General features: G+C 33.6%; 2 protein-coding genes across 10 annotated transcripts in view; both read right to left on the bottom strand.

The window, feature by feature from the left end:
• The window catches only part of LOC126916319 (failed axon connections), a 51823-nt gene extending 38285 nt beyond the window's left edge, over positions 1-13538 (bottom strand). The window contains exon 1 of one of the 2 annotated variants that reach the window (XM_050722012.1): positions 12933-13538. In XM_050722012.1, coding sequence (XP_050577969.1) covers positions 12933-13277 — 345 coding nt within the window. In that variant the 5' untranslated portion in view covers positions 13278-13538. The remainder of the gene's footprint in view (positions 1-12932) is intronic. The other variant, XM_050722013.1, reaches the window with a different exon arrangement.
• Positions 13539-15429: 1891 nt separating this feature from the next.
• LOC126916312 (ecotropic viral integration site 5 ortholog) overlaps positions 15430-19462 on the bottom strand; it is a 30333-nt gene continuing 26300 nt past the window's right edge. For 5 of the 8 annotated variants that reach the window (XR_007710526.1, XM_050722000.1, XM_050721999.1 and 2 more), the window contains one exon: positions 15430-19444. Coding sequence is in view for 4 of the 8 variants with exons in the window: in XM_050722000.1 (XP_050577957.1) it covers positions 19385-19444 (60 nt within the window). In the remaining 4 variants the exon portion in view is untranslated. The remainder of the gene's footprint in view (positions 19445-19462) is intronic. The other 3 variants (XR_007710527.1, XR_007710525.1, XR_007710524.1) reach the window with 2 other exon arrangements.

Raw genomic sequence — 19462 nt, 5'->3', positions numbered from 1 at the left:
ACCCATTTTCAAGAAACTAGAACACACATAGAAAGTTGAACATTTCAGCAAAATACGATTTAAAGTTTACTTAATTCCTCAAATTTGTCAAACTATTTGGAACAATTTGAATTCAGCATTTATCGCAGCTCAGAGATAAATATATCGAGTTTTAATAAACGATGATTATAACTGTTGCGTTTTAACGTCACTACAAAAGAAGAACCTACAAGTCTTGATTATCGCTTCTTCGTAAATGAAGCACCGTTTAAAAGGTTATCAGGATTATTTGTAGATTTTGGGCTGCATTTACAACTACTTGAGAACTGGTCGAAGAAAAAACCAGTGGAAGTGAAAATAAATGAAGCCAGCGATATTTTTAAATATACGAACTCTGGATTTGCTAACTAGGGAACTTTTGGACCCAGGAACTTCGAGTTCAGTAACTCTGAAACTCAGGAATTTAGTACGCTGAGTTTAGTACGCTTTGCTAACAGTTTCCAACGTGTATAATTTAGCGGTCGAATTTATTAGGCGGCCATGTTAAATGCTCCCATTTCGAAACGATCTTAAGAAATGATGACAAGGAGGGCGTTGATACACAATTTCTAATTAACCAAGTTGCTTGATTATTTTGCAAGTAACACTCGCGAATTCCTTCGACGCTCTCACACGAATACATAATTCTAATTAAATAATCAATTTCCTGATAATTCCAATCAATTATCATATTTGATAAACCATCGTCAGAAACCTAACACTTATAAATAGGAGTATTCATCAATTATTTATCTTATAGAATATTAATCGATTTCTAAACGTTATCTTAGATCGGTCTGTTACTTCGTTCAAAATAATGTGCAAAATAATATTTATGTATTATGTGATATGTATAGAAGTATAAATAAATGTAATCTGAATTTGCGAATGTGACGATGGTGAGAATATAACGGAACAGTCGAATTTGTTTTAAGATACAGGTTACGAGAGAGGAACAGTTCTAAGAATCCACGTGGAGATTAAGATACACGATGCCATGTGGAAACTTGGCCAGCGCGTGGCAAGAACATGTTACATAGAAATGTTCATGTTTCATGTTTCATAGAAAATGATTAGGAATTTTAAAATCGTACTTATTATCTTATACATTCTTATAAACAAAATTTAAAATATAAACTGATTCTTTTCTCAAATCATTTGTATATAATAATACTAATAAAGATAATAATAAAGGGCTGAGAGTATGAAAATAAAGAACATATATGTAATAACTCTACAAATCTACATTGCTGTACACAATAATATCTCCTATTAATTTTTAACAGGTGCTATGCATTCGTAAATTGGCAGACTACCCTCAAATCGTTCGTATACGTATAAATAATAATAATAGTAAAAGCATAGAGCATCAAAGTTGCAGAACATACACGACACGATTAACTTCTAAACTAGAACCTCTTGAAAACTTTTTGCAAGTACTCCACCATCTCAAGAAATATATTACTCCTCTTGTAATTCTTCGAACAGAAATTCTATCTATGTTTTTTATCATCGTTAGAGAACATAGAAAATATAATCGAGTCAATAAATGCACGCTATATGAAATAAGATCATCTCATCTCAATTACAACGTATCACGTTTATCAAGTTCATTTATATTCGATAATGATGCACGTCTGAACCATTCACGAAGGTCAGTCCCATAATTTTCAATATCGAAATAGATAGACAACGATACGAAGCGACCGATCAATCATGCAATTTAAGCACTCGACCAAACTGCGCGTCGCTTAATCGGAAACACTTAGACGATGTAATAAAGTTTCGCTAAAGGTGTCCATGGCTGATAACTCCTCCCAACCTAAATACCAGGCCCACTTTTGTTTTTTCCTCGTGAACTGCGTTCTCCGTAGTTCCTATGAGTCAGCTCATTCCATGGCTCGTTAAATCCCGACCCAGCCCAAGCCATAACTGGAGATCTTTTGGACTGTTTCCTCTGGAACCAGTCTCCTCTCAAACAATTGCAACACTGTTGCCATTGCCATTTACGTCTGATTTATTATTTTTCATCTACACCTTCTTATCTACAATTAATGGTGGATATGTTATCTCATCTTCGATAGGGGAAACTTGTCTTAGAAAATTGATTTCGAATTCCTTTTTAACCTTGTACCACTTTTTAGACGATTTTCTCTTTCTTGTTCTATTTTGTATTTATACACGTAATCAACATTGTAGTTTATTACTCGTCTATCATCATATACGATCTATCGTTATTCCAGCATCGGCACTGATTTTTGTATAATAGAAGATTTTTATTCTTATTCCGCAGCAGCATCGAATTTTGTAAAATGAAAAAATTGCAAACGATTTATTAATTTACACATTTTTAGTTTGCCGAATTTAAAATTCAATTTCTTTGATCCAAGTGCAAGACTCGATGTCTCGAATCCACCAATTATTATTTATTTTTAATTATCTATTAATTCCTGCAGTTCATAGACAAGTTCTCCACTCGATTATCACATCTACCATAGGAACAAAAAGTCATCATTGCTCTATCATTCCTTGATTAACAGCAACAACCACCTGTTACACGCTTGAATCTTCCTAAATATCTAAAAGCATCGTCAAGCTTCTTAAGCTCTAATCGATTCTCCTAAAAGCCATAAGATAGACATATACGAGATCGTTAAACCGAGATGCGCGACCTCGATCGAGTTTACCAGGGTTCTTTGCAACGAGATCTGCTTTCTCTCATTACGCCGTCATGAAAGTATAATACTTATGCTCGATGGAGCACCGAGAGATCCTCATATAATATTAAGTGGTTACTTACAAGTTGACTGCTAGACTACGAATTTTTATGTGTCCATAGGAAATTCAAAAGTGTTGAGAAGCATAGGCTGTGCATAATATGCAAAACTATATGAAATATTCAGAGTAGAATACCTGTTATAACATTTCACACGAGGAGGGCTCGCAAGCCAATCGGTGTAAATCAGCTTTTCATTTACGTTCTTTTGTCTGGAAACTTTCTGTCGACGGAACGATTTATTCTTTATAATTCATTGATTGATTCAGTTATTGTAACGTAATTATTTAATTGTTCCGTCGATTGAAAGTTCCGCCAACGAAAAGGTATTTTCACAGGATAAATCATTTTTCATGGAAACATCACTGTGAAAGCCTTCACAGCCATCCAAATGAAACAAATCGTTATTTATACTATGACTGCAAAAAGTATTTCCACCCACCCTTATTTTCCAACAAAGCGTTCTTCTCATTTGATTCTATGCTTTATTTCCATAGTATCGAATCTTTGTAACCATATTGTAATCATACGAATGTTCGATCTCATTAATTAGTATACAAATGCAGTAATAAACGCAGTTGGTATACTTTCTGTAGCCACTGAAAATTCAATTTTTTTTACTTATATTCATAAAGATATGATGTTACATAAAAATCCGTATTCTACTTATTGTAAAAGTAACCGATACAACTCCCCACTCTTTTCCCTCCAACATCTCTCTACCCCCACTCCTGGCAATAAAACCACCGCTACAATCGGCCGTTTAACGGGCGACTGTACGATGCAATTATAATGTATCGCTTTCGTAGTCGACTTCTCGTGCTCAGTATGTATCGCGGATACTGGTCGCGGGTAAATCGGACCGGAAACGAGTTTAGCGTGTTGGAGAAACGTCGGAAACAATCGATTGGCCGAGCACAAATGGTTCGGCCCGACAAACCTTCGTTGGACATGCGCATTACGTGCGCGTCTCTCTCTCTCTCCCTCTATCCTCCTCGTTCTTTCTTCGGTCGTTCGCACGCATGATTCGTTGCCCTACCTGTTTCGACCTTCGTCGAACATCCCGTCGAATCTTTCCTGATCGATTTGCAAGTTTTACAATGGAAATTTATGACAGATTTGTTAGGTTATAATTGCATTTTTCTCTTATTTTTCCCTTGAAAAAAAGAGACTAGGTTAAGATAAAAATTGCTGCTTCGAAAGCAATGAGAGTGCAACGATATATTGCTAGGGTAGACTATAATATTAAGTTCACATAATAGTTTGTTCAAAACGTTCGTAGAGTTAGATCAGTAAATCGCGCGATAATTTTAGCAGCGAGTTTTCGCGTTTCTAAATCAATTTTTAAAATCGATCGCATACTTGTTAAATGGACCTACCTACTACTAAGCTTTTCAGCGATCATCCGACCAGTGATTCGCCGATTCGATAAGACAAATTTACGAACACGTTCAATGTTCTCATCGGTGTGCAAGGTAGAGGGTCGAGCCTCGCAAGCATCATCGTCTTTCACGTCTTCTCTTCCTGTTTGAAACCACTTCGTCCATTTGTAAATGCTTCGAGAATTCTCTTCGTATGGTTCTTTTAGCATATCAACCAGTTCAGTTCCTTTCTTCCCGAGAAATTTTGCACGAATGCGTTCGGTCTTTAAAAAGATCACCAGACGTTTCCAGGACGTGTGTCGGCCGAAAGAAACATGAGCATACTAAAGAAGTTGCCATAAGCGAACGGCTTATCGTAGACTCGCGAAATTTAATCTGTTTATAGATAAGGCTATGAGCTGCATTCCTCGCCCTACCAAATGGTCGTAGCGTTGCTGAGATGACAGTAAAAATATCACGCTACGAACTTCTTGTACAGGGGAGTATAGTGATAGAACGATTGTGAGATATGAAGATACAAATACGTAATTTCTACGTCTTATGGTTCATAATGGTAAAATTTCAGAACAGAACTATACATATGCATATGAAAGAATTACACGTTGCAATTATGAATCAGTATACCTACGACTGTGTGAAATTTTTAATTGATGAATGGCAAAGAACATTACATGTTACACTAAATATACCACCTTACAAATTTCAATAATAATACGCTATATATAGATAAGAAGTCCAATAAAGTGAAGCACATAATAAATTATCAGAAAGCACTTACTTCTATAGCAATCACAGTCTCGACAACGCTAATGGTAACTTTTCAGATTCGGAGAGATATATAGGAAAAGAGCAAACAAGAAAACAACAAAACGAACATCTTTATGATATAAAAGTTTCCTGAAAAGCAGGCATTTAAATATATCGTTAGAGACTGCAATATATATTAATATATATTAATAATATATCAAGAAATATGCAGCATAGCAGGGCATACATGACCGTACAAGGTTGGAAAAAAACTAAAGGAGGAGAAGGAGAGAAGGCATTACAGATAAATTAGCACAATTTCACGCGTTCCCGTGTCCCGCTAACTTTCGCACCGAAAAGCGCGTCTTGCCAAGAAAGCGTGAGAAGCAGATATGAAACAGAGAATTCTTGTTTCAGATTTTTTCATAACCTAGATTCGCGTATTAGCGCTGCTCCAGGTCTCTCTGCACACCTTCGAAAGTAGCCTCTTCCTTCTCTTTTGTTTCGCAACTCTATGCAAATCGTGCATCCTTTCAAGGACTTCCAATATTCCGATGAATATTCATTTACCATAGCATTCTTCGTAACAAACACGTTCGTACAATAGACAACTTATTTTCTTCAAACTTTTTGTCGCCCTTTGTATTGTAAATTTTCGTTAAAACTCACTGGAACAATGATTAACCTGCTATTTTATTATGTGATATCTTTTACAATCTTTACTTGTTATTCAAATCAGCGAGAGACAGGAGAATGTACGTGCGAGAAATATTATTTTTATCTTTGATACAATAGCGTGTGTATATACGATACAGTGACAATTTAAAAGTTTCTATCTGGATTGTTTGTTCGTTCCTAAAATAGGTATTTCGAGATGTAAAGCTAAATATTTACGAAGCTGAAATCAGAGAGAAAGGAGAGACTTGGCCGTTGTTATTATCTTTAATACTGCCCGGCATTTTTACATTTTTATTTGTTTCTAAAATAAATATTTCGCGACGTAAACCCAAATATTTGTGGAATTAAAAAAATGACGAAAAGAAGGCTTCTTTTGACTGGTTTCTAAAACTGGATGAAAGCTACAGTGTAGCACATTCAGGCCGCCATAAAGATGTTGAGAAATCCCAAAATATCAATTCTGTATTTTCCACGGCTGATCTTAACACGGTAACCAAGAGAACAGCTCGTAATACTTCACACGACACACCCCATATAATTTCAGGCTAAGAGAATAACTAACAGACAATGCACAATAACCGAGGCTGCGACGTCGATTTCTGTGGCATAATTGTGCAGCCTTAAACAAGGCTATAATTGTGTTTCCAATAAACAATGATGGTTAATATTCCAGATTGAAGAAAAGAAACAATCCCGTCACGATCATTCGATCATTTTTGTCGAAATTGCATTTTCCTAATTAAGGTCTTAAACTCGAATAAGGGAAATTATTGATGGAATACATGATTTAGTTCGTTTTAATTTTATGTTACACATCTTCTTCAATTAAAAATTTGTTTCTTTGGTAAAACGAACGCGAAATTGAAATATAAGATTTTGAAAATCACAGCAAGGTTGAAAAAGATCTAAAAAATCTTAGAAATATGAATGAAGGGAAAAAGAGAAAAACGACGCTTTCTTTTAGTGTTTGCCATTGAAAACGACAATTTCTTCTAAAAATAGAAGACAATAGAACAGTGTTGTTCAGTGTACCATAATAATAACAAAAACAGTACTATTCCAAATGTAGTGATCTAACACCAAATATAGGGATGCATAGTATTTATCACGAAATCTGTAAGGATAGAAAGCATTTCTTAGAAATTACACGCATCGTTTATAGCCGGTGCAAAATTGGTCAAGTTGGCCAATTGATCCGGGCCACTCCACGCGTTATTTATACCTATCTTGGTAATGATTAGTTCAATAGGAACTTCCTCCGTATTACCTGTGACCTCTTTTGTTTCGCTTCTGCCATTTTGCCATTCGAACAGCCATACATTGCGGACGAGTTGCTACGATTCTTTCAATGGGAATACGATTTATAATCATTCCAGACCGCGATTTCCGACCAGATTCCAATAAACAAGATACGATTTTTCCATCTTAATTAAGCTCTTCGAAGCGTTTAGTATTGCGAAGAAGTTAAGTAAATTCTATCGAAGAATTGATTTTTAATTACTGTTTGCCGAGATCGAAGCTCTTAATTGATAGAATTTTCTATGGAGGTAAAAAATTACACTAGAAAGGAATGTTCCTATAAAGAAAACGATAAATACATGTATATTATAATAAGAGATAGTCATCTATATTAGAAGATAGTAATGCATATTTTTAATAACAGAGAGAATGGTAAACATACATATAGTAGTGAAAAATGATTTATGCATTTGTATGTAACTCTTTTTACAATATTCCCAATAATCTCTTTCTTAACATATTCCTAATAAATAAGAAATCATTAAAATTCTTAAAAATGAATTTTGCTATAAAACATAAATAATGTAGATCAGTTAATTTGACTCGTCTTTAAGCATAAAATTTGTATCAGAGAAATTAAGATGGCAAATATAGGTATATGGGAAGATACATCATAAGAGAAGAGATGTTATATATATTAAATAATAATAATTATATATATATATATAATAATTATATGTTTCATAAAAATTTGTTTCACATTGTTAAGCATGCAACTCTTATAAATCTACAAAATTTTGGCGAAATTTATTATGCCGAATTGGTCATTTTGCCTATTCTGGTAGTTTTGGTGTTAAATATCATTATATTAGGTGACTAATGCAACAATTACCACTATGATTCAGTCAGAGCATGCGTATGAAATCAAGAGCTGCGATCGGGGAATCCAGAAGCGGGTACCGGAAGTGGAGGCGTCAGTAACACTTGACAATTGCGACTGATAAATTACATAAAGCGCAATCCTCCATTAGGATATCTAAAAATAGCCCTCCCAATCCGAAAAGACCAGACGAAACAATGCTATATTTATTCATCCAACATTTTGAGAGAATTTGAGATAATTGAGATTTGGAAAGTATATTTTCATAGAAAATTACACGAATTCTCTACATACTCTTTGCGGAACAATTTATCAATTATCGAAATTACACTTAGAGAATTGACGAGTTATGATTTATAGCTTATAAACCTTCGTTGCTTGCAATTTTAAGACAGACAGTTTTAAGAACAAAAAGAATGTTTAGAACAGATTCTTCAAATTCTATTTTCCAGATACAACGCGACTGCGCTAAATTAGATAATGTAAATTGATAAAGAAAGAAAATTACAAATGCGAATTTATTAAAAAGACATTAGGAATACTGCTTTTGACGCAACTTTAGCAGTTATCATTTAATATTAGCAACTCGTAATTTGTGTCTTGGAAAATTTCATAATACTATTGTAATAATATTATTAATATTAATATAATAATTTTCTTTTATGCAACAATGACATCTGGATGCCATGTATCTCTGGTTTATTGATGAAAAATAGACGAGAGTATAGAATTAGGTAGAGAAATATGGACTGTCTAAAATCTAGACCTTTTTAGAAGGTTCGTGCAAGCAGTATCTGTGGTTCCTTTTCAGGGGAAAGCGTTATATGTTCAACAGATGTTGCGAGAAGACCCCTGCGATTCTGGCGGCCAGATGAAAAAGAACAGCGCTCTAGCAACAGTTAGAAGGAGATGGAGGTAGCTTCCAAAAGTGTTTCAAAAGTGGCGACCACCCTAGTTTGGAACGAATGAGATTCCATTCGTTCCAAACACGCTACAGAAAAATTCCTGGATTCTACCCTTCTTTAACACGAAACTAAATACGCGAAGAATTTGTTTCCCGTTATTGAGAGACAGTTTACTATGTATTTGCAAGAGAAAATATTGCTTTCTGTAATAATATGAAATACGTTAATTATTTTCCAGATTAAAAGTTCGAATAGTTTTTTGTTTATGTTATATTAATAATGGAAATTATTCAAACGAAGAAAATGACACGAAGTATATTGTTTTGTTATTTAAAAAGGATATGATATATAGTTTATATATATATAATATTTAAGTTATTTCTAGTACATAATTTAAAAAAGATTTGTAGTCTGATAATTTTAAAAATTGACGTTACAATTACTCGTGTTTTGTTAATGTACGTATTATACATTGTGTCTGTATCAGTATCACAATGATGGGCCACTAAACTAAACTATCTTCTAAAAATTATTCTCATTCGAAGAATGCAATATACATTTACACGCAATATCATTTACCATCTACGGAAATTTTTCGTTTGCCACTTGAAATTGTATTACAATGTATCAATCAACATCACTATCATACAACGATAACAACATACGATTGCTAATATGAAAAGTTCTATCATATGAACCAAGTAAACAGAAGTACCGTTTGTAAAAAGTACTATATATGTGATAGAATATGATACCTACTGTAAGACTGACTTTAAGACAAATATACAAATAAATATGTATAAACACAAAAGTATATGTATATTCTACAAATCAAAATCGATCAGTTTTGAGTAGTATATTGCTCTCTTATTTGAACGAAATTTCATGCAATTAGAACAAGAAAAAATATGAAGTACTATCTAACGTGATATTTTTTTTTTTATTTATTTCTTAATATTCACAATTTGTCCATTTTGAACATTAGGTCGTATTTTTTAGCAGTTATATTAACATGTAGGTGGCTACCCCCAGCGGGGTACCATCCTCGCGTTTGCTAGGTTAATCTAACGTGATATGTACTTGTTCCATATGTAAGTTCCGTAATAAGACATTACGATTATTTATTGTCTGCTTCGTGACCCGCGACCAATATCGCCGTCGTCGACGATATAAATAAATTGATACAAAAACGCGCGTAAACAGCCGCGAAGATAGTTGATCACATATCACAGCTATACCGAGAGTAACAATAAGAAACCACTATCTCCGTCTCTTTCTTTGTGTACAGAAAGATATTCGCTATCCTGAAAGAGCAAGTATTACGTCGCCTAAAAATACGACAGAACAATTTTATGACGACGGTAAAAAGAGATCATTGCTGGAGAATTGGCACAGCAGTTTACTAACTCTTTCCAATTCTATTTAACTTCAGTCCTTTTTTTTTTTAAAGAATTGTTTTACCGCTAAAACAAGAAATCAATTGTAGATGAACTAATGTACCTTTTGTTATTACAACGTTTAAAATTTACTAAACAAGTTAGGTTAGGTTGGATTTCGATAGATTTATTTAAATATTTATACAACGTAATTGAATAAATAAAAGTACTCTCTTTGTTTAAAAAATTGTTTACCCCGCAAAGAAACCTAACCTAACCTCTTTGGTACATTGTCAACATTAAATGGATTAAACTAAAAAGGCATTCAATTGTTCAAATCTTCTATTTCGTAAAGAAAAAAGGGATCAAATAATGAAAATTGGGAGAAGTCATAAAATGGAACAGTACATAAACTAATCTTACCTACAAATCTATAAAATTAAAAATTACGAATTGATCATTTTGTCCAGTCTGGTAATTTCAATATCGGTAATAACAGGTTATGTATTTTCTGATTTATATATTTGTATAATAAATTATTGCAATCCCTAGGAACGCATCGTGAATCGCTTGTAAATCTATAGAACTAAGAATTGGACATTGTGATTCTTCAGAAGCCCCCTAGTATCGCTAACACATCGATAATCGTTAGTAGTATCTCTGGTGCGTATGTTCGGAAGCGAAGTAGTCTGCTACGCGTCCTTTCCACCCCCCTCGGAAACAGAAACGCGCAGGATCAGCGGCGCATACGGGGGCACTTTTGCCTCTGTTCAAGTTGGAAGCCCTCCAATAGGCTTCCCCGGCTCGCCCCCCACGCGACTCGTTGAAACCCGTTTTAAAAGTCCGTAAAGGAATGCATGCCGCTGGGCCTTTCACCTCTTTCGCGAGAAAATGTATTTTCATGCTTTTCGATCGCGTGTGCCAGTCATCCGGCTGCCTTACTCTCGCGCCGGATATACAATTTTTACGATGGAAAACGGTAGCTACATCGCGCATGGAGAGAGAAATCGGTTCTTAATGTACATATCCTTTTTTTTTTTTCGAAACGCTACATTGGAAATCAGAACGTGACCCCGACATGGGTCATGGATATTTCATATTTATTATTTTATTCAAATGGACGATTCGTAGAATTATATGTATATAGCATGTGTAACAGAGCGAGATCTACTATAACGAGGTCGATATGTATAAGATTGCTGGGTTTCGAAAGAGCGTAACAGGTTTGATGTTCCAGCGGATTAGGTTGATACGTATATGTATACAATGGCTACAAAAAGTATCGGCACATGTACTTATTTTCCAATGGAGAAGTCTTTTATTTGGTAGATTGCGGATTTTTATGCATTTATGCAAAATTTGAAGATGCAACAATGAACAGAATATATATAATGTACAACAATACATAATATATATGCAGCAGAATACCCCTCACAAACTTTTAATAGGTAAACATAAATATTAATTTTCATAAAATTTTGCAGTCCATTTGTTAGACTGTACATTTTACATTTTATTTTCATAGTATCAAATCTTTGTCATCTTATGAGAGCACTATTAAATGATGTGAAATTTAATATGCTTGAATCTAATTAATTAGTATGTAAATACACTAACACACATAATAGTGTGCCAATAATTTTTGCAGACACTGTATGTATCGTGTAATAGGAATAAGATTCTTGTATGTTTAGCTATTACGTGCGCGATTATATGCTTCATCTTCGTCCAAAGAGTCGTGAGTATATTATCTAACGCTTGTCTACAAGCTCGAGTATGAACAGTACGATTTCTATCAATATTTACCCAATAAAGTTTCAAGGTAGGCTATTGGATCAATTTATTTTGTCTTAAAGACACCTAAGAAGTTCTAAACTAAACAATGCATACAGAAGTTGCAATAGCAACTACTTTCATAAATAATAAATTAACAATGCAAAATTTCATGCATTCGAACCTAAGTTAATAATTCGAAAAATTCATGCAAATGCCCACCGAGTTTTCAGTCAAAAGAAATCGATATCGTGGTAAGAGGTATTTTTAAATTCTCGATAAAATCACGAATCATGAGAGAATGAATGATTGATAAAATAAGAAGAACGAACGAAGAAAAATGAAATCCTGATTGTGCAGAAAACTACGAAAAGTGACAGAAAATAGCATCGAAGGTGCATTTAAACATTACTTTGAATGCATAAAGGTTGACAAGAGTCGCCATTTTGAAATAATCGGTAAAGGATCCAGCTTCTCTATCAATTTTTAAAATATATCATGCTCATCGGTTCGATGGAATTGTATATATCCCCGAGATGATGCGTGATGAATATATTGAAAATTAACTCGGTAGATTTATAATGACGGAAGTCCAAAAAAGAGCGTTCTTGGACATACCCGGAAGAAACATGACGCCTGGGGTACAACCTTGGGAGCATTGTGCTCGCATCGATCTCCCTGTTTTGCCCCGTGTCATGAGTTTCGAAATTCAAATGATCGGAGAGTACGGAGAGAGTATATCTGTTAAAAGAGTGACATCTAGAAAAACATCAATTATAAGATGTCTTCAAAAATTAACTCTAAAATGGAGCTATGGAAACGTTGTAATTATTTAACAAGATTACGATGTAATAAGTATGATGTCAGAATATAAAGTATATCTTAACCCTACGTTTAATAGTAATCAGTGAACAGAAACAATATCTTATGAAAGGAAACTTAAGAATCTAAGGATTATTTAAATTGTAAAAAAGAACATTTTTTTATTTCCAGACAGTCGAATGATTAATAATTCTCTATTTCGAATGTACTATTTTAAAGTAATCTCCGTCAAACTTTATATATCATCTTTCTGTTTTGTCAATATTCTAGCAAACAAACAAGAATCTGAAAACGGTAAGTATGTAAATCTTTTCTACGATAAATGAAAGTACTTACCTCGTATTTGATGCCGTTGAGCCGCAACCATGTCTCCACCTTAAGACAATACGGCGAGATAGAGGGTAGAAGCGGTATTCGAAAGAACTGATAAAGATAAACAATATCCTTCTCGTAGTTGGTCTTATGCACGCTGATAGCCTTGGTCGGTGCGTTGGATGGCGTAGCGGCCGCGGCGTCAGCGGCCTCTTCCTTCTTACCACTATCTTCCTTCTTCGCCGCATCTTTCTCCTCTTGCTTGTTGTCCGGCGGCGTTTCGTCCTTCAATGCCTCCTTCATCTCTTTCACGTCTTTAATCTCCTTGCTCTCGGGCCCGGTATTTTCTGTCTCCGTTGCCATCGTCATTATCTCTCGATTTTACTCTTATTTTTTCACAGGTCCGACCCGGTCTCGAAGTGAAAACGAAGAAAACGCTTCGTTACAGAGCGGAGCAGAGCTAAGCCAAGCGAACAAACGTCGGCGGGCAAGTTCTCGAGCGACACTGGAAGAGCCTATCCTCTCGAAGACAGCGCGCACCACACAAACGTACGCCGAGTACTCGTCTAGATCCCTCTGCTTGCCGGCCGGTTGATTCCTTCTCGTCGCTGCTCCGTTCTGTCCGTAGCTCCTGTCCCCCCAGCTGAAACCGGCGCTGCGCATGCGCAAGCGCCACACCCCACTGCCATCGCCATATTTAATTGGTCCGCCACCCCTGCCCGGTCCGCGTGCCGCTCTTTCTCTTTCTTTGCCCTGATTCTACCTTTCTTTTTTCATCCAACTTCCCCTTTCAATCCCTCCTTCCCTCCCGCGTGAACCCCCATAAGCAGGCTTCGGCTTCCACTTCGTCGTGGTTAGTCTCGCCTGGCAACACTGCCGCCACCGCCACCTCAAGAGGGCCGAACAAACTCGCAACTATGTATTTAGGTACCCTGCACGAATTATCAAATACATACATTGTCATAACAATATTCTATTTCTAATCATTGAATTTTGTATCGAAATTTTTGTTTGCTTTTACGAAATATATATCGTATGGATTAATTGTTATACTCATATAAATAGCACTCTCTCTCCTCTCATCAATGAGTTGTATTTTTGTTTCAAATATTCCAAAGTTTAGGATTTATATTATTTATAGCACTTGTTTCAATGTTCCTCGCTCCCCCGAGAGAGAGGCCATATGAGGAAAGGGCTCTATAATGTTCTAGTTTCGGTCCTGGACCAACCCAGCCAACTGCTCTTCTCATTCGCACAGAATCGGCAACGTCGCATCAGATCGGTGTAACAACGAACCCCTTTTCACGGATTACTTTTTTCCACTCTCTGGCCGATAGACTCCATTTGGAAAACTACCTGCCACAACTAGTGCCGCCCATAAACGCAAATTCTCCCTGGTCCTTGGTTCTTTGCTTTTGTCTTTGCGCTCGCTCGTTTTATCTCTTTCTCTCTCTCTCTTTCTCACACTCTCACTCGCACGTTTTTCTCAGCGTTCTCTCTCCTTTTTATCCTTCTTGCTCCTTCCGAATATCGTATCGAGATTGTTAAGTCTGTAAGCGGGATTATACCTTTCCTGTGGGTTACCGCTTCGCTTGGGGACCATCAATAGACATAAGGAGACCGAGTCCCCTTGTCTCGAGGCGCGAATTAATGATCGAAGGGTAAGAACTGAAGTTCGAAGCGATTTCGATTATCGACCAACCGGAAAAAAGATAAATAGATACTAAATGTGGAATAAAGGATACATAAATACTATATAAAAGATTATATTTACGGTGGCTACAAAAAGTATATATTTGTAATTTGTATATATCTTTATATTCCATTAAAGCGTTTCCTTATTGGGTTCTATATTTCATTTCCATAGTATCAAATTTTTGTAATCATATGAAAGTTACCATTAAATGATACAAAATGTGTTACAGTCGGATCTAGTTAATTAGTATATAAAAGTAAAAAATAATAAATGCAGTGGTTTACAAATACTTTTGGTAGCTACTGTAATTTTTATATTTTTAAATAAAATTTCGTGGATAATTTCGAGATGTTCATAATTAATTTTTATTGTTATATATTATACGGTGTTTCAGCAAACGTGGTACAATTGAAAAGCATATGGTTCTACGAAAAAAATGATAAAATAAAAAATGTAGAATAAAATTTGTCTGTCCCTCTGTTTTCTAGAAAATAGAGTTTGAATGTATTGAACTAATTGAGTACACGCATACTTGAGCAGTTTTCGATTTAATTTTCACAGAAGCAAAGCATCCTGTGAAATAATTTTATTCTACATTTTCAACTTATTATTTCCCCTTGCCAAATGTACCAGAATTACTGTGATACTCTGTATATATGTCACTCGTTATATATGAACCTTTTGTAACTATCCACAAAGTATTGTTTAGAAAGATAAAAATCAAATATAAACATTTGGAACATGAAAACGAACCATTTTTCAATACTATGGAATTTTCTTTAAATAGTTTGATGTTTGAACGACAAAGGGAAGAAAACTACAGCATTAAAAGTGAATAAAAATTTATTTACTCCTGATGTTATAATATTCCCCACAATGTTCGTGACAAATTCATATCGTTGTTCGTAGTGTGCGCGTTATCTGTCCAAAAACCTTGTATACAACAGGAAAATCACTAACAAATAATTCGTTAACGAACGCTCGTTCTAGAAATACAGTTTAAATGCGCAAAATACGTACAGTTCATATAGTTACTTCGAAATGATCCGTAACAAGATATCGAGGTATATTCAGACAGAGACTCGTTGCATTGTGTAAAACGTTGAATGAATATAATATCTGAAGAGTTTCACGATAGTTTCTTAAAGTACAAACGTGTAGAAAAGGATGAATAATGTTAGTAAGATATATTAGTCACTCGCATACTTTCGATAACGATAAGAAAAAAGTTTTGTACGTCCTTTAGTACTATTTTCCTTCTCGACTGAAGTTGGCGCTATCAATGGTGAAAGTTAACCCGATATTGATACTGATCGATAAATATCTACGAATACTGATCGATGATAGCCGATATATTTCCCGGTAAATTTATATAATTATTTATATTATTATTATTGTTAGAAGAGTTATGACTGAGATTGTTATTAAAATTTAACTAAGAATAATTATTAAAAAATATGGTTAAAGAATTCTTTCTAAACCTCAAATTGAAAGTGTACAATATGTATTGTAAATATATGAAATAAAGATTAATTTTTATTAAAACCAGTATAATCACGATTTACAAAAGAGTCATTTTAAAAATTGCACAATTGATTTCTAATAATAAAAGCTTTTAAAAAATATAACAGACTAATAATGACTGTACATAGTTTTAGTATAAAGGCAATAAATAGACAATTTTTAAAAAATCAAACAATACCTGGGAAAATATTTGCCATCATAATGAATACTGGTATAGCGACATTATTTAAGATAGTTTTATTGAACGCAAATAAATTATATGATTCATAATAAACAGAAGCATTTATGTCAAAACTGTACAAATAACTGCTATATAAATATAGCAATCGTTTATAAGTATAAATAAAACAATTCTCCGTACCAAACTTTTTTTTTTTTTCAAGAAAATACTCAAGAGTGTACAAGAGATTGCTCCGTGTTAAACTCGATCAGTATTTTCGAGAAGCGCTAAAAAATCCGATAAAAAAATCGAATAGATAAATAATTTCTCTTTTCGATAAAAGCAACAGATCAAACTATTTTTTTTTTTTTTTAAATGCATTTACTGGTCAATTGTTTAAAATAACAAATACTAAAGTACACACGTACATATACATATATCACAATTCTACATTTTTTTTTTTTTTTAATAAAAGAGCTGTAGCTAAATCGTATTAATTTATATAATATTTTTGGGATTTTCACGATTTTCCAGTTAAATACAATCAATCGTTATTTTTCTCCTATCGTTCGTATCGTTATTTTCTTTCATTAGTTGTTAGAAGAAGCTTAAAATTAAGAAAATGCAGTACTCTGCGTAAAAATTGATTTTCAGATAATCGCACACCTATATTCGCAAAAGCGACGTGAGAGAATTTTGGATATTTCCTAATGGACACTTCTCTTTAGCCATTTATATGGTTTAATCCACTCGGTTTCGAATATCAGGCAGTATCGAAATTATTCCTATTTACTCTCCTTATTTTTAATAGACGAAAGAAACATGTTTCGATTTCTCTGGCGAAATATCTGAAAAGACGAGAAACTAAGCCTTTCTTAGTAATAAATTATTGAGCTTGTGCCATTAAGCATTGCCTTAGCGTATTTCTATGATTTGTTTAAAATTAAGTATAGACTTCTACGGAATGATTTTTCGTCTCTTACAGAAACGTTTTCCCTTCTCGTGAATTGTGTAAAAGCGACACGACATACTGACTCGTTCGTCACTTGCTGGAAAATACCAAATTGCTACAGGGGATCCATTATTCTCGCAATAAAAATATTCCTCAAAGATTAGAAAAATTTAATCGAAAAATTTCCTTCTTAAAAGTATTCGTTAAAAAGCGATCTATTAAAAAATCACAATGTTAAAAATGTTTAAAAATCGAATTCAAAGACTGATTTATTCGTGTATTCCTTATATATTATAAAATAACAAAATTTAGAAATCGTAGCAAAAATTGCAAAAGTTTCGTAAATATAAATTACCATGTATATCTATTGAAATCTTATACGAGGAGCACAGGAGAGAAACATTTATTACAGGGAAACAGTTTTAAAATTCAGTACGATGTTAATCAATTTCATGTTAGCAGAACTATCTCTTTCATTTGATTGTGAAGTTAGACATGTGTATTTTCATCCTCTTTAAAATTTTCCTCATCATGATATTAAAACATTGTATGTCTTGATAATTAATATTATTTTTAAACCTAACAAGTTATTTAATCACATTGTTGTTTAATCGTAAAGTGATATTAATGTCAGAGAATCAACAAAAATGTACTTATTATGTTTGTCTCCTATGATCTTCATATACAAAATACATCGCAGGAATCCCCATAACAAATCAATAAATACATATATATATTTAAATACAGTAGATAATTGCAATAAAATAATTTTAGACTTGATTTTTAAATTACAATAGTTGGAAAGCGAGTGAAAATGTGAGTTTCGAGTGGCAAATAGAATTTTTACTTGCTGCAGAGTAAAGATCATCCACGTTGTAAAAGTCTAAATATCGAGCCCTCCTTTTTGATTAGCAGATTTACTCAACATTAATAATTTACTCGATTAATAAGATTTTATGATATCGCAAAGGTTACATGCAATTTCCTTTCTGATCAAACGTGCACGAAAGCAGAAAGTCTCGTTTCTTTGAGAGAATTCTTGTGTTCGGTGCGTTCACGATCGATTTTTATAATCCTGGTGCCAATTATTCGTGACAAAACGAAATTATATACAGTACAATTTAGGCCAAAGCGAAAAACTGTGGACGCGTTTAACCCTTAACGTTCCAGTGTTATTTATAATAAAATTCGTTATTAATAAATTAATTTAAAATTAATATTTAATTAAAAAAGATTAATATACGTACAGTAAATAAAATTGTAATCGACTTTAAGAACACAATTTTCCGTTATAAAAATTGTAAATTATATACCTCATAAATTTTCTATTTCTAGAAATTGATAAAAATTTTTAATGATTATTCTAATAAAAGTAATCTATAGATAAAAATACAAACGATACATAAAACGATTTAAAATGAATATTCATGTACGACGGTTGATTCGAATCAATATAAAACATATATTTCTCAACTTTTAAATATACTAATTACTAAGCATTGCTTCTTCCCAATCTCTAGTTTGTTATCTCTTTATGAATAATAAAACTTTTGCCAAGTTCATGCATACTTTAAGTTTATAAATATTATATCACTGAAGATATGTTTGTGTTTCAAAATCTAGTTAAAAGAATAATCGATAAGAAAATTGCCTATTTACATTGCTCTATAAGATCATTTTTCAATATACATACTTTTTAATAACACTCTTCTGAAGAAAAGAAAATAAAGATTGCACTCGTCGAATGAAAAAAAGAAAAAAAGGAAGAAGAGACAAAGTGATAAAACGAAGCCAAAATGGCTGAAAATTATGTATTGTGTATCATAATGGAGCGATAAGAAAAGTTGCTCTCTTTATCGATCAGCTGCTCCCTTTATCTTAAAAGTAAATATGTTTAGGCTATTTACTTGAATTCTTAAACCGTCTGAAAACACGTACAATCATTGCAGGAACGAGAATGGATCGTTAAGGGTTCGATTAAGCTGAAAATAAACCGAAAAAAGAAATGAACAAAAAAAAACAAATTGATTAAATGAATAAAAAAAATTTGAGATAAAAGCAGTTTGACGTTCTGATTTGCGCAACTACTTACGTTGGAGGTAATTATCACGTCCTCGCTATAAGGAACGAGCTATCCGGGCTATTTAAGTTTTACAACTGTACTCCCGATTATCTCGTTCGGTTTCACTTTCACTTTCAATAATCTGCAATTAGTAAATTAA

This window comes from Bombus affinis, chromosome 5 (genome assembly GCF_024516045.1).
Source record: "Bombus affinis isolate iyBomAffi1 chromosome 5, iyBomAffi1.2, whole genome shotgun sequence".
NCBI classification, from domain to species: Eukaryota; Metazoa; Arthropoda; class Insecta; order Hymenoptera; family Apidae; genus Bombus; species Bombus affinis.
This window is presented reverse-complemented; position numbering and strand designations above follow the sequence as displayed.